Raw genomic sequence first — 15,127 nt, 5'->3', positions numbered from 1 at the left:
CCAAATTAAATTTTTCAATTTTTTAATACTGTCAGTTTTACTATAAACTTTCATGTCATTCTATCATGACGTATATATATGATTACTCGAGTTTACGGATATATAATTAACATTTAACTCCATTTTCAAAATAATTAATATATTTTCTTTTAATATAAATGAACGTTTTTCTTCTCTTATCTTCTTTATAGCATTTTATTTAGCCAGTTAAGGAAAACTCCAGATTCTATAATATGTTACTTAATTAGTTACTTTCTTATATATATATGATGGTGTATACGCATGCATGACATTGGATAGGTTTATATAGAATTAGATAATTACTACTATTAAATATTAAATTATAACGCAATTGTAAGTGAAATAAATAAATAAATTACCGTGTAAATAGAAAGTAGAGAAGGGAAAGAGAAAAAGGAAGAGAAAGAGAAAAAAAGCAGGGTAGAAAGAGAGAAGAGAAGGAGAAAAAGAGAGAAAAATTAAAGAGGAAAAGATAAAAGATGTTCTTGCTCGTATTATGTAAATGCAGTAATTAAAAAAAGAAAGTATTAAGAATTGTGTGATATCGGTATTAGATTTGTGTACTATGTAATCAGATGATTGCTTATCTGATGACGTCGTTCTGTTATCGCGATTCCGTTATGCCTTTTATGGGAGAATTTCGTTCATCGATTTAAAATTTTCAGTTAGATAAGTTGCAATTTATATATATAAAGAATTTTTAAATTCGCTGTTCTAGAAATATGGATGTTAAAATAGTATCTAACTCTTGTTTATATATTGTATAAATTGTATAAATTATTATATTGAATACTTTATTATATTATATTAATTATACATTATTATATCAAATTATATATTTGATAATACTTTTATTATATATAATTAAATTATTATTATTACATAATTTTATTACATGATTACTTTTATTATATAATTAAAAACTTAATCCATATATCGATTTTCTTTAAATTAATGATAAGTTTATATAACTAATAATATTTATAAAAAATAGAAAAAAATAAAAATAAAATAATAAAAAGTATAAAAATCATGGACTGATGGACTTTTAAGTCTTTTTGATAGGGAAGATATTTGTGAAAAATTAATGTGTACCGATCATCGTCATTACATTCTTGTATTATATACATATATAATTATTGATGTAATTGATTATAGCACGCCAATGATGGACCTTCTAGTGCAGATCGCGACAGCTCATAAATTGACAGCTTCGAATTATACATTGCAAGCGATCGGTGAACATGGCTTAGTTCTATCTCATCATCCAAACACTCCTATCGGAGCATTGGACGTCCTTCAGGTAATTCAAATCAAATATTTTATATAAAGATATAATGCACATTTCTAAGTTTATATAAACTGTTTAGGGTTCATAAAAATTTAATAAAAATTTAAAGGCAATTTATATCAAAGTTTAATTCTTGATAAACATTGGTCTCTTTTTACCAGGAGATACAATGTGTGTATATATTTATTAACTTTTTAGTTTAGTTTTAATTCAATTAAAATATGAATCCTTTTTAAAAGAATACTTATTTTATATTATGTAATCGAAAATATCTACTTTATGATTTTATTTATTTTATACAAGACTACAAATTTTTATAATAATCTTGCTTATAACATGCATTATAATTTTTATATATTTAATTTATATATAATTATATATAATTATAATTATAATTTTATTATTATTATTATTTATTATATATATATATATAATTATAATTTTTTGCATATATACAATCATGGAGATTAATGATTAAAACTGCGTCCTCGAGATCTCGGCAACAATCTCGGAGACAGAATCGACCATCGAAAAAAAAAGTGATTGATTAGAAACCTAATCACAATCAGTTGTGCGCAATCGATTTCGTCGTTTTTCTTTACACGTATCGATAATTGCATACGACTTACGGTTTTGTGATTACGGTATTTGCGCAAATAGAAGTCATCACCCTGTTGATTTTCCATTCGGGCGGCGACCAACCGGCCATTAACGATTCTAACAATTTCCCAACGCATGTCACGTGAATTTCTACGCGAGAATTTCTACGCACTTTCTAACGACAATTCTTTGATGCTCGTTCATTGCTTCGCGTGTTAGATTAACCCTTTCGCACGTCAATTTCCAGTACCGATCGTTATACTTTCTCTCCGGGATACAAGAATTTAATATGATTCCTTCTGTGAATCTTATGCATTCACTTTTTCCAGATTTTGTAATAGCTAATTATTTTATTAAATATTATTATTGTTTTAATAATATTAAAAAGTACTTCGATAATCAGACTTTTGCCCAAATATGTATTTCTTGATAAAAGAAACACTAATAAATATTTCTTGCTCTTATTTTATTTAAATTATTATTTTGTAATTTTATTTAAATTATTATTTTGTAATAACATATATGTATGTCAGTTATTAGTTATTTTTCACACATAAATGTAAATTAAAAATTTTACATATAAAAAGATGAAAATGCATATAGATATATATTTATATAATTTCTTTCATGTCTTATAAAAAAAAATGAAATATAAGATTGAATGTAAAAGATACAATGCCATATTTTTCATATTACGAAAAAATAATTTATTTCCACATATTTTTATAGTTAAAATATAAAATTTGCGACACAATTAAAAGGTGCTTTTGTTTTATTCTAGGTTAAATTACTTCCCAAGCAGGGCACATGTGTGCCACGTAAAACAAAGCAAGCTAATCAACCTTTTGAAACGACATTTAGATTGCAGGTAAAATACAGAAGTAATTTTAATTATTATAATATTGAGGCTTGATCTAATTATTTTATTCATGCATAATCCTAGAAATTTTATACGTATATATATTTTCTATCATTAAAGTCATATATTCCTTGCCTATTTTATTTACATATTTCCAATTTAAGAATGTTTGTTTTATTTTATTTTTTTCGATTGAAATAAAAAATTTTTATTAGGATCACTTATTTATAAGATATTAAAATTGAAGAGAAATATTTGTAATATTTAAAAATACATTTAAACAAATTTGTACACATGTACGCACACGTGTATCTGTGTATATAATTTTGTTATTTATTGCATATACGAGCAATTTTATTAGATTTCTGAAAATCGATTAAAAAGTGCAGCAAGACATATTCTTTAGGTGATCTTTTACAAAATATATTAATTTTATTTCTGCAATATTACATATAAAATGTACATATATAATATGTTTTAAAGTTGTCACTTTTGGATAAAAAATTCTGTTTGTTATCGCTTTAAAATTTTTGCAAAAAACTTGCAATGCAGAAAGATATATCAATATAGAAATTTTTAGATTATATATTGTTTCTTATTATAGATATTTGCATAATTTAGTCTTTAAATCAATTATCTTAAAATTTTATGAAGAATGAACACAATGCTAGTTTCAAGCAGGCTACAGCAAATGATTTGTACTTGTTCGATTTACCGACAAATGTTGAAAGCGAATGATCTCATTTAAAACCAGTTACGTACTTAGAATAGATCGCAATACGAATGCAATAAATCGTAATGCAATACGCGATAATTTGATAATCGACACAGGTGCATTTGCCGAGAAATCAACTGTATGTATCGAGGGTCAGTCCGAAGATGAACCTTGGAGAAATTCTAGATGAAGTATGTCGTGAGAAGAATCTGGACAAAAATAATTACGAGCTTCGTCATCCAGGTGAGTACACTTGCACATTTTAATCATATGAGTTCAATAAAATTGTACGAATAAATTTAAGAAAGATTAATTCTCGTAAAATGATCAAATTATAATTAAATATACAACAAAAAAATCTTCTGTTGCATTTAATTAAATGTTTGTATTTAATTATGAATTTAATTATATATTTAATTATTGAAATTCCGCAGAATATTTAATTTTACATAATATTTATAGTTTAATTAGTACACGTACAGCGTGATATGGCTTCGGAAGCCAAGTGATTCGGGTGCGTGCATACACGACAGGGACGCAATCCAATTTTCTGGAAATGCTTTTCGCATTATGCGTCGATGAAAGTCTTCGTCTGATTTCCCTTTTTAATTCCTCGGCGATTCTTGCGCACGTGCTTATTTCCATAAACTCGACTCAAGTTTCATCACAATACGTGCCATGGTTATTTCCGCGTGCCATCAAAGCATAATGAAATAAAATAAATCTATCCAATAAATATAGCGCTGACTTAAAATTCAGAAACTTTTACGTATTTTATAAAAATAAAAAAATTTTATATATTTTATAAAAATAAATTTATTTTATATATATATATATATATATATATATATAATAAATATATTATAAATATATATTTATATAAATAATTTTATAAATAAATATATATATTATTAATAAATAAATATATTATTGTTATAAATAAATATATATTATTAATATATTTTAAACATATATTTAATATATTAAAATCCCTATAATATATTATAATATATTATCATTATATTATTATGACGTATTATTAATGTATTATTAAAAATATATATTATAATACATTAAATAAAATATATTATAAATATATATTTAATATATTAATAATCAGTTATAATATATTATAATATATCCAATGATCTAATCTATAAATTTCTTGTAAAAAAATTTAAAAAATGTATAAATAAATTAATAAACGTATAATTACATAATTAATAAATATATTAATTGTCTAATATTTAATAATTAATAATTATGAGAGAACTTCGTATGAACCTGTGAAGCGCCAGCGTGATCCTCACTTTTGACGAGACACTGTGCACATCGTGACGCACAACCGTGCACGAGATATTTCAGTTAGCTAGTTACAGGTTGGCTGCTGAGATCACTATCGCAAGGTTGCCGGCAGGCTGCCGCAGCACTTGTTACTCCTAGGCTGTCGGGCCTCTGCTTTTCTCATTCTCATCCTCACGCTCGTCCTGTAGAAGAAAGAGCGTAAATGCGCGGCATTCCGCGCTACCCGCCCGTGCTTGCCCGCGTACGTTTTATAATTGATCCGCGCCGCGCGAGGGGAATGGAGAATGCAATTCCAGTTCCCGCTCGCATACCTCCAGGTGCATTCACGCTCGCGCTGAGGAGAGAACTCGCTGTGACAGGCGAGCCTGTGCATCCGCGATAACGCAAACGAGGGATGTACGTTAAAAAGAGAAAAAAAATCGCGAGTGCTCCAGGCGGTTCCGTCATTCAAAAATTATCATCTTCTTCCTCTTTTCACGGAGCGATTGTCTTGGTATAATCTGGTTCATCCGCGTCTGTTTGCAATAACTGCAGATTGAGGCGATATACCTGCTGAAAAGTACGAGTTGTTGTGTTTGTAGGATTTGTCCCGAAGGGAAATATCCCCCTTCTCTTTAAAGTAAAGCTTCTAGGAATGCGTAGAGATAGAATGTAAATCTAGCGAATGCGTAAGATACTTTATATAGTTGGTATCGCGCACACATACGAGATTGAAATATTTTTCCTTTAATGAGTTCTAGAATGTGTCCAATGTTCATTAGAGGAATTTGTTCTCCAAGAGTTCTAATTAATTACACACATATATTTGGTTCCAGAAAACAAAATCTTATTTGATATTTAATCTGCTCCGAAAATTTAAAAAAAAATCTCAATTTTTCTTAAGTATTTTTTAAAAGCCCATTTATCTCGACAGCGATTTTGTAATTTTCCATTTTAAAAAAAGATGAAAATGAAGGATTTTATGTTATATTTAATTTTGTTATATTTGATTGTGTCTCAGCAAACACAAAGTAACAGTTATATAATTGTTAATAACAGTTATAATTTGCCATTCAACAATATAATTGTTATTTAACACATAACAGTTATATAACAGTTACATAACATGTAACGGTTATATTGTTGAGTGGGAAATTATAACTAAAAGTTATATAACTGTTACTTGGTGTTTGCTGGGGTATATTTAATTATGTTATATATAATTTTGTTTTGAACGCAAAAATGTGAAATCTTTTGCATAAACTTTTTCAATCAAATAACAGAAGTTTTCATATAAAATAGCAGAAGTGAAAATTCTAGATAGTTTTTAATGTTAAAATATATTTCCATTTGTATTGAATTTTGTTTAATAGATTTTTTTCTATTTAATGCTCTCTAACAATGTATAATACATATGCAAATCGAAAAATCAAATAGATAGAGATAATATATATATATATATATATATATATATATATATATATATAAGCATAATTTTATATATATTTAAAATTTTTATTTATTATAATATGTGTGTGTAATTTTATTTATATAAACTTTATATAACAAAATTAATTACAATATATTTATAATATTTTATACATGATTTTAAATTCATAAATATTTCATGATGCATTTTGCTGTAATATTGATAAAATCATATTAATATTACTTACACTCTTATAATATAAAGTAACTATAAATATGTGAAAAATTTTGGTTATTTTAAATTATTTGTACTACATTCCTATAATGATAAAAAATATAAATTCATATAAAAAGTAAAATAATAAAAATATAAATATAATAAAAATATAAATTCATTCAATTATTAATTATCATGCATATATCTAATTCTAATCGGTATTTGATCTCAGCATTTGATCATATGTCAGTATTTCTATCAGTATTTGATCAGTATTTGATTAAGTTTTTTTTATTCCAGCTAATCTGGAAGAGACGTTGGACTTATCGCTATCGCTGCAGGACTATCATCTGCAGGAAGTGACTCTTTACGCAAAACAGGCCAAGGGTCTAGGTCCGTCATTAAGTACGCAGGACATAATGGCGCTGCAGAGGCAAGAGGAGCGACGCCGGCACCAGACCAAGCAAAGTGTGTTCGGTTTTATGTTCAAAAAATCCAAAGAGAACTCGCTTAGTACAGATAGTCTCGGGGGTCGCAGCGTGTCACCGGCCAGAAGTGACGAAACTGCGAGAAGCGCCAGTCCCCTTCAGCCGCCAACTCGACCACAGAGAAAAAGGAGACCAGCTCCGAAACCGCCCACGCACGCCGTGCCTCCTGTTCAAGGTACGTCTGGGGATAGCGGCAAAGATAAAATGGTAATCAATCATAGCCGGAACAGCAGCGACAGTTCCGGTTACCATGAAGCCTCTGTGCTGAGCGATAATCCAGATTTGGCCGCGAGACTACCGGAAACTCTGCCAAGGAGAAGCAAAGCGCCAGGCATGTCCAACACTTCCAGAAAACTTGCGCAAACTTCGCAGTCCAGTAAGAGTTTGAACAATCTGGCGATGACCGGTGGAACGCTTAGTCGGGGGATCAGCAGCACTTCTCTCACTGGTGAGATTTTTGATCATATCGAACTCACGTAGTCTAATAATGAATTTCTCTGTTATTGGGGAAATAGTAGATTAATAGTGAACGTGTAGTACTTGAGAAAAATTGAATTGTTTCTTACAATTGGTCCATGTAAATTGCTTATAGGTCGAAAGAAGAGAATAGCTCCTCCTCCACCGACGCCCAGACCACTTTCGTCGGCTATTTCCACGCAGGCGTTAGAACGCATCGTCGACTCTGAGGAATCATTGACGTCCGATATGGATCCTTCGAAACCGCCATCGGACATTGGTGCGCCATCGAAAGCTAATTCCGATATCGATTGTCCTAAGGCTAATTCCGACATCGCCATCAGCACGCAATCCATGCTCGAGTTGGGCTATGAGCCAAAGTCGGAAGCCGCGACGTACGAATTCGATGACAACATTCAGCAGAATCGTACCGCGAAGGCGGAAACGAATGTCGAGGCATGTTCTGAAACAGATTCGGTCAGCCATAAGCTTGTTAAAGCGGATGTGGAAGTGATCGCGCCTGTAGAAGCCGCCCCAAAAGTAGAGCAAGCTAGAATAGTAACAAAAAAAGGTAAGTTAGCGCCTAGTAGATCAAATACTTTGCTCCGTAGTTTTAAAGCGCGAGATCCTTCGGGAAATCCGCGTCAAATCCGCGAAAATATGAATGATGAAGCATCACATGCTACGTTATATTCTGGAAAGTGTAGATTTTCGAAAAGGGATAGATTATTTACTGAAAGATACTTGCAATATGATAACTCTATAGGTCCTAACTTTGTAAATAATATTTCGCTCGGTATCGCAACTAAAGATCATATCCAAAATGTAATAGATAGAAAATCCCAAAGTCTTAGAATGGTACCAAGTTTACGTGAAAATCATAAAGAATTAATTTCTAGTCGTAAGTTTCTCGTGAACAGGTCAAATAAGATTTGCCAGGCCAAACATTACGCGAAAGAATATGACTGTACGCGCGAACAATTAAAAATGCAGACGTCAATGAATCGGGAGGATACAAAATCGAACGTAAAAAATATGGGATGCGAAATATCGGAAGATCCTTGGAATAGTTCTTCGAAACAATACGCGGAAAACAATTTGTCTCCTCCGCTTTTGAGTACCTTGCAAATATTTGCGATCTCTAGAAAGCCATTAGACATTCAAATGGCGTCCACAGATTCTGTACCCAGTGACATTGACGAGCTACCCTTACTACCTATGATGAATCATACCGAGAACAAATTAGAGGAGAGAAAGTTAAGCATCTTGCAACCACCACCGCCTGGCTTGGTCAATCGTCAAGAATCGAATGAAAACTGGAATTGTTTCTTGGCCCAGTTGAACTCGATTCTCGAGAGTAGAGTTGGCGAATTTGTTTGAAACTCGATATACATAGTGGATCTCTGTAATAGACTTTTCGTTAGAACGAATAGAAATAATTTTCAAATTCTTAATTACGAACAAATTATTAATTAGGAACAGATATTAAATAAATTTTCGAATTTTTCTCCGGAGATTGTCTTGTTTTGACAATTTTCTAATTTCCAATTTTATATATATCTTGATAATTATGATAATTAATTATTATGGTAATGGTTAATCTTTAAATTAAAAAATTGAATTAGCAAAAAACTTGAAAATATGTTTAATACATATTACTTTTTTTTTCACCAACCACATGATATTTATATCGTTCATTTGCATTTTTTTATAAGAATTGTTTTTAATTAATTTTATTTAAAATTCTACATTATTTTTATTTGTATATGCATCATCAAAAGAGTTTGGAATCGCTTAATTTTCTGAATTGCAGATTATATTATAAATTAAAAAAGAGGATTAAATTAAAGAAAAATTTTTTACACATTCTTTTATTATTCTTATTTGTATTTTGTAAAATAATTTATTAATACAAAATACATTCCTTTATTTAGAAAATGATGTGATTCCAAATATTTTTCTCTTTTACATAAAAGTATATGGACACACGATTTTGCACTAAGACTTGATTTATGTATCTCTAATTTATAGCTAAACAATGTATTCTTGTTGCTCCATTCGACGCATAGTATGTACATATACTTTGATCAGTTTGCTTGTTTGTATACCACATTTTGCTAGCTTGTATTTTCGGTGATGGTCATTTTTTTCTTTCTTTATCCAAACTAGTTGGAGAACCTGTACCCCTTCCCATGCCTCGAAAGGTTAACACGTGTAAGATTAGCGCTTCAGAGCATCCAAAGGCACCTAAACGTAAAGTGGTTCCACCCTTGGCACCGCCTAGAACCTTGAGCATGGAACGCGATCATATAAACAGTTTATCACGTGAACGTGCAAACTCTAAAAATATCACACATGAAACACATTGCTACACTTCCAATATATCGTCGATGGAAGATGATCTTGTTAGACACATTAAGCGAGAAAGGATACATTCGAAGTCAAAAGTTGATTCTGCACCTTTCAATGAAGATCAGATAGACCAAATAGAAAAGACAAAAATCGATGATACAATCGACGATAGCGTGTCTTTAAAATCAAGTCAATATCCCAATCATAAAATGGACAACAATTTTGGGTTACCCAACTCTAATTGTATGGAATCAATCCCTATTAATCCAGAAACACATTTTGAAGATAAGTTTAGCAGAAAGGATAAAATACCAGAGATTGTCGATAATGTAAAAGATCAGGAATCATTAAATTTGAGTCAACATTTAAGTAAGGAAGAAAATACTGGCTTACATTCTGATTCCATAGAGTTAAATGAATCGCAAGAAAACCTGTTATTACTGGAACGTAATGTTATTTTCAAGGAAGAAGAGAATATTTTACAACAAGATTGCAAGATAAAATCTAAAAACATTGATTCCTGTGATGAAAGTGAGAATCAGGACAATAAATCATATGTGTTATCGAATTCTCTAAACAAAAGTATGCCCAAACCGGACATGATTGGGGTGAAAAGCGAACAACTGAAGCCATCGTATCAATCTGCTTGCCAAAGACCACCCAGAGCGCCGAGGAAAAGAATTACTTGCGACGAGATTGAGAAAACCGTTGAAACAGCGAAATATTCGCGTCCAAAAGATGCGACGAGTGGCACAGAAATGAAGAGTGGGCTTGAAAGAAACAAAGAGACGTGCACGGTGATCTCCACTATACCAAAGTGCGATCATTTTGATGTCATTAGAGAAGACGATACTTTGAACGATATCATAAAATGTAACATTGCGGAAAATGCCAATGAATCGAGCCGAAAACTTCGAACTGAAGGTCGAGGCGAAGAATCAAACAACGTGAAGATCACTAAACGGACGAAAGTGATTCGAAGCCAGTCCAGCTCGGATGATTTTGAGATGGATAGCTTGAAGAGACAGAAGCGATATCTCACCTCGCCTCCGGAGGACATCGCGCATGCTCTGAATCTGAATTTCTCCGCTGGGAACTCAATATCTTCAAGTGCGTCACAAAGCACAGAGCAGGAGCAAATTAATGCGGGGCATTGCATTAATCGTACAAGGGATGTGGATGTAAATGAGAGAGTTACAGGTGCATGTCATTATATTACTAACTACTTCTCTATTTTGATCCTTATTATCCTTCGCAAGTTTGTAACTTCTTCAATTACATATCCTGTGCGTACTATCTTGAAGTTGTATGTATGTATAATGTATGTGTATATATATATAGGGTGTCAAAAAATAGTTTATTTATAGAGTCAAAAGTGAAAAAATATTTAATAGAAAAATTAATCCTAAGAGTTGAGAGAGATGTTTGACTTTAATAAAGAGCAAATAATTTACTTGCTCTTCTTTGGTTATATTGAAATTATTTAATATACAGAGTGGACCATTTTAATCAATCCACGCGAATATCTCGAAAAAGAGAAGTTTTTCGAAAAAATGTTTCAGACAAAAGTTATTTGACTCGAAGGGGGACATAAGATGATGCCATTGGTTTGACCTTGGATAATTGTTTGAAGGTCACATGAAGGCCACTTTTAATTTTTTAAACGGAACTTCCTATATTTTATCACTTATTCTTATAGCTTATCTCGAGAGCTTTCCAAAACTCTATAATAAAGTATTTTTCCATTGAGTACTTTTCGAGTTATGAGGCTTGAAATAATTTCTTAATTTTACATAAATCATAAAATATCTAATAAAATTCATTTTATGAGTCCATCCTGTATATTTCGAAATTTTTCTTAATTTGTCAAATTACTGGATCTGATAGCCCATATTATTAGTTGAACATTAGGACTTTCTCATTGATCAATTGTATCGATTATCCTAGGCATCGATATGCATGAATGTGTGCTATCGGGATGTGTGGTAACGATATCCTCTCATCGAGTCTATTATCACTTTCATATATTTTTTCTTTCTAGTGTCGTAGTTATTGTATCGATGATACTTTCCGAAATTTCTATCCCATTCCATTTAATATTGATCCTTTTTTAACACCCTTTTAAAATTTACGCTTCTTTTATATTATGCATGCAATTAGAAATGTTTATAGTGTTTTATAATATAATAATAAGATAGCAAAAGTCGGGGCATACATATAAATTTATTTATTTATTTATTTTTAAATCTCTATTACTAATTTATTTTTAAATTCTATTACTAATTCAATTTTATAAATTGAATTTATTTTTAAAGTAAAATAATAATTTTAGATTTATATAGAAAGAAAAGAAAGAGGGGAGAATAGAGAAAAGATATATTAAGAAAGTTTCTTTCTGTTGCAATGAAAATTTAGAATAAAAGTGTTAATATATTATATAAATAATATCTTTAAATATATAAGTAATATATATATTTATATGCAATCTATACATAATAGTATTTTTATATAATTGAAAAATATATCAATTTGTAAGATACAAAGTATTCTATTATCATACTTTATATTTAATTTTTTTCACGGGTTTATCAATTTAATTAAAAAAAGAAGGGAGATAGAAAAAAAGAAGAAAAGAAAGGAAGAAATGGAAAGGGAAAAAGAGAAAGAAAGAGTAAGCAAAAGGGAAAGAAAGGGAGGAAAAGGGAGAAGAGGAAATAGAGATAGAGGGAGGAAAAGAAAAGAAGAGAGAGGAAAAAAAAAGAAAAAAAAGAAAGAAAGAGAAAGGAAAGAATTAAATAGGGTAGAAAGAGAGATTAGGCAGAGGGAGTAAAAGTGAAGGGGGTTGGTTATTTATTTATGCATGTATATGTATAATGGAATTAATCTCTTTTGTGAATATATTCAATTTATGTCAATAACAAATAGAAAAAATATTTTTTATTTTTTATATTTATATATACATACATTATGTATTATATACAATTGTATTCTATTCTTTTAAGATTATTATCTTAATAATTTTACCAACTAATACTCTATTTGGAGATATTTTTTATATAATACTTCAACTTGTTTGCATATTGCCATTTTATCTTAATAAAATTTTATCTTGATTTAAATTTGTTCCATTTTTGTAAAAAAATTACATTTTTTATGTTTGTTCCATTTATCACGCTTAGTATTTTTTGCTTCATAAATATTATATAAGATTGCACGTAATCATCACATTATCTCTATAAAAGATCATCCTAATCTATTTAAATTAAATTATTTTAATTTCAAATATTGTTTTCTATTTGTCATATTTTTTACATCTTCGTAATAAATAATCTTTTTTCTCGATTTCTTCAATATTCTTGATATTAAAATTAATCTTTAGATTATATTTTTAACAATATTTTAATAAGCATTTAACTATAATCTTAATATAAGAGAAGACCAGCACAATATTTGACTAATTTATTTTTATTCTGCTTATATTTACAATAGATAATCAAGACGCTCCATCTGAAACCGATATCCTGCTGCAGAAAGTATCAGACACCTTATCAAATGTGCTACCGACCTCATCGTCTCCAGTACCGGAAATATCGTTGCCGCTTAAAACAACAACGAGTCATACAATTCTCGATGATTCCACGATCAAATCGGAACCTGTCGATGTCAAGGATGAGTCGAACGAGATTTACAAGTCGTGTGTCGACCTCCCAGAAAATACTTTGAGCGCTAGCACACCAAATATGACTGTGACAGCGGGTTCGCAAGAGAATACCTCTGATTATGTGTCAGCGATGAGCGAAGACCTGTCGATCAGCGACTGGGAGTATCATCTTCCGGCTCCACCAAGTGCCTTTCGCGATTCACATTCTCCTATCTTCGACGAATATGACACAGTCACGCTAGGATCGGTAGAGGCCTTCAAGGAACCGCCAGGAAGCCCGGTTCCAGAGTCCGTTGATGCGACAGACAACAGTAAGAATATCGAACCGACGAGAAACTTATTGAATAGTTCTGAGGCAGATTTTGAACTTCAAAGAGCTTCAAGTGAGAAAACGGACTTGGTGCCCGAAACGGAAGATGATGAACCAATAGTGAGCAAATCTGTCGAGCAAACGTCCGTCGTGTCCCACAAGAAAGCTGATCCAGATTTGCGGAGAGAAATCATTTCGGAATTGGAGAGCAAAATAGAGACTGGAACATTAGCGCAGACTATCAATAGGGATTTTGATCGGAAAAGTACGAGCAGCCTATCCGCACCGAAGATAGCACCCGTGGACAATACTTTATCCAACTTTACGATCACCACTTATACCAAACAGAACAGCATAGACATTTTCGAGGAGTTTGCGGAGTCCGGTGGTTACGCGAGAAACTCGGATGATAGATTTATTAAAACATTTGCCACGCTTTCGAGGAGCAAAGCAGAAGGTAATGATAAGAAAAATACGACGAAAAATATGCATTTAATTAACAACATATCGCACGATAAGAAGACGACCAAGTCCGAAGAATCGAACGCCCTTAATCTCGATTGTAAAACGGAACCAAAATGTTACAATCAAAATGAGTTGGCCCATAGATTGCAGTCTTTTAACGAAAAGACTAATATTCAGCGATCCAAGAGTTACATATCGATATCCAGTAACGCCAAGTACCAGACAGATGTGCAGAAAATCGAGAGAAAGCACGAGCCTCGAGTCGAGCAAGGAATTATTGATGAAAGAAAATCCACGAGTATCACAGATTTGAATGTCGATGTATTGCGGGGCAACGAAAAGTTCTCGCAGTGGAGAGATAACATGTTAAAACACCAGAAGGAACCTAGCAAAGAGAAGCAATTACAATCATTGCAGGTAATTTGGAGTTATAGAGTGAAATCATGAGTCAAATGTGATGGGTTCAACTTGGTATGCATTAGAAAAAGATGATTTATTTTGAGAAGTAAATAAATTACAGAATAATATGCAGCAAATTTTTACAGAAATTATGTCATTTTTATTATTTTATTACTTCTATTATAAATATTATTAATAAATATTATAAATATTATTATTATAATTCTTGCCACTGATATAATTTCTATAAAAATTAGCTTGTATACAATAATTATATACAATAATTTAATAATTGTAAGTGTGATTTTCATGATAAAATTAATGATGTAATATTTCAGCAACAATCGTAAAAATATTATTTTAACTTATAGGTGCTGAAAAGTATTTTACCGCAGTTGAAAAATGCTCAACAAGCGGAAGAAAATATATCCAAAGAATACAGTAGCGTATTATTGACCGAAAAAAAGTGAGTATTATTTCTTGCAAAGAAATAAAAATGTATTAAAAAAAATTTTTAATGAAAATTAAATTAAAAATTTTAAATAAAGAATTCGATATATTCGAGTTTAAATGAATATCAT

General features: G+C 30.7%; 1 protein-coding gene and 1 long non-coding RNA gene across 5 annotated transcripts in view; one reads left to right on the top strand and one right to left on the bottom strand.

The window, feature by feature from the left end:
• The window catches only part of LOC145974061 (uncharacterized), a 38,023-nt gene that overhangs the window by 19,520 nt on the left and 3,376 nt on the right, over positions 1 to 15,127 (top strand). For 3 of the 4 annotated variants that reach the window (XM_083103800.1, XM_083103799.1, XM_083103801.1), the window contains exons 3-10: positions 1,180 to 1,324; positions 2,694 to 2,780; positions 3,603 to 3,729; positions 6,716 to 7,351; positions 7,496 to 7,930; positions 9,529 to 10,911; positions 13,201 to 14,564; positions 14,918 to 15,012. In XM_083103800.1, coding sequence (XP_082959926.1) covers positions 1,180 to 1,324; positions 2,694 to 2,780; positions 3,603 to 3,729; positions 6,716 to 7,351; positions 7,496 to 7,930; positions 9,529 to 10,911; positions 13,201 to 14,564; positions 14,918 to 15,012 — 4,272 coding nt within the window. The remainder of the gene's footprint in view (positions 1 to 1,179; positions 1,325 to 2,693; positions 2,781 to 3,602; positions 3,730 to 6,715; positions 7,352 to 7,495; positions 7,931 to 9,528; positions 10,912 to 13,200; positions 14,565 to 14,917; positions 15,013 to 15,127) is intronic. The other variant, XM_083103802.1, reaches the window with a different exon arrangement.
• LOC145974065 (uncharacterized) lies at positions 3,285 to 5,035 on the bottom strand. The gene is made up of 3 exons (XR_014439619.1): positions 4,771 to 5,035; positions 3,967 to 4,210; positions 3,285 to 3,695 (listed from the first exon to the last, which is right to left on the bottom strand). It is a non-coding gene; the product is annotated as an uncharacterized LOC145974065 (long non-coding RNA).

Source organism: Camponotus vicinus, unplaced genomic scaffold (assembly GCF_025532165.1).
Source record: "Camponotus vicinus isolate PSW18456_S1 unplaced genomic scaffold, iyCamVici1.0 SCAF_7, whole genome shotgun sequence".
NCBI lineage: Eukaryota > Metazoa > Arthropoda > Insecta > Hymenoptera > Formicidae > Camponotus > Camponotus vicinus.
This window is presented reverse-complemented; position numbering and strand designations above follow the sequence as displayed.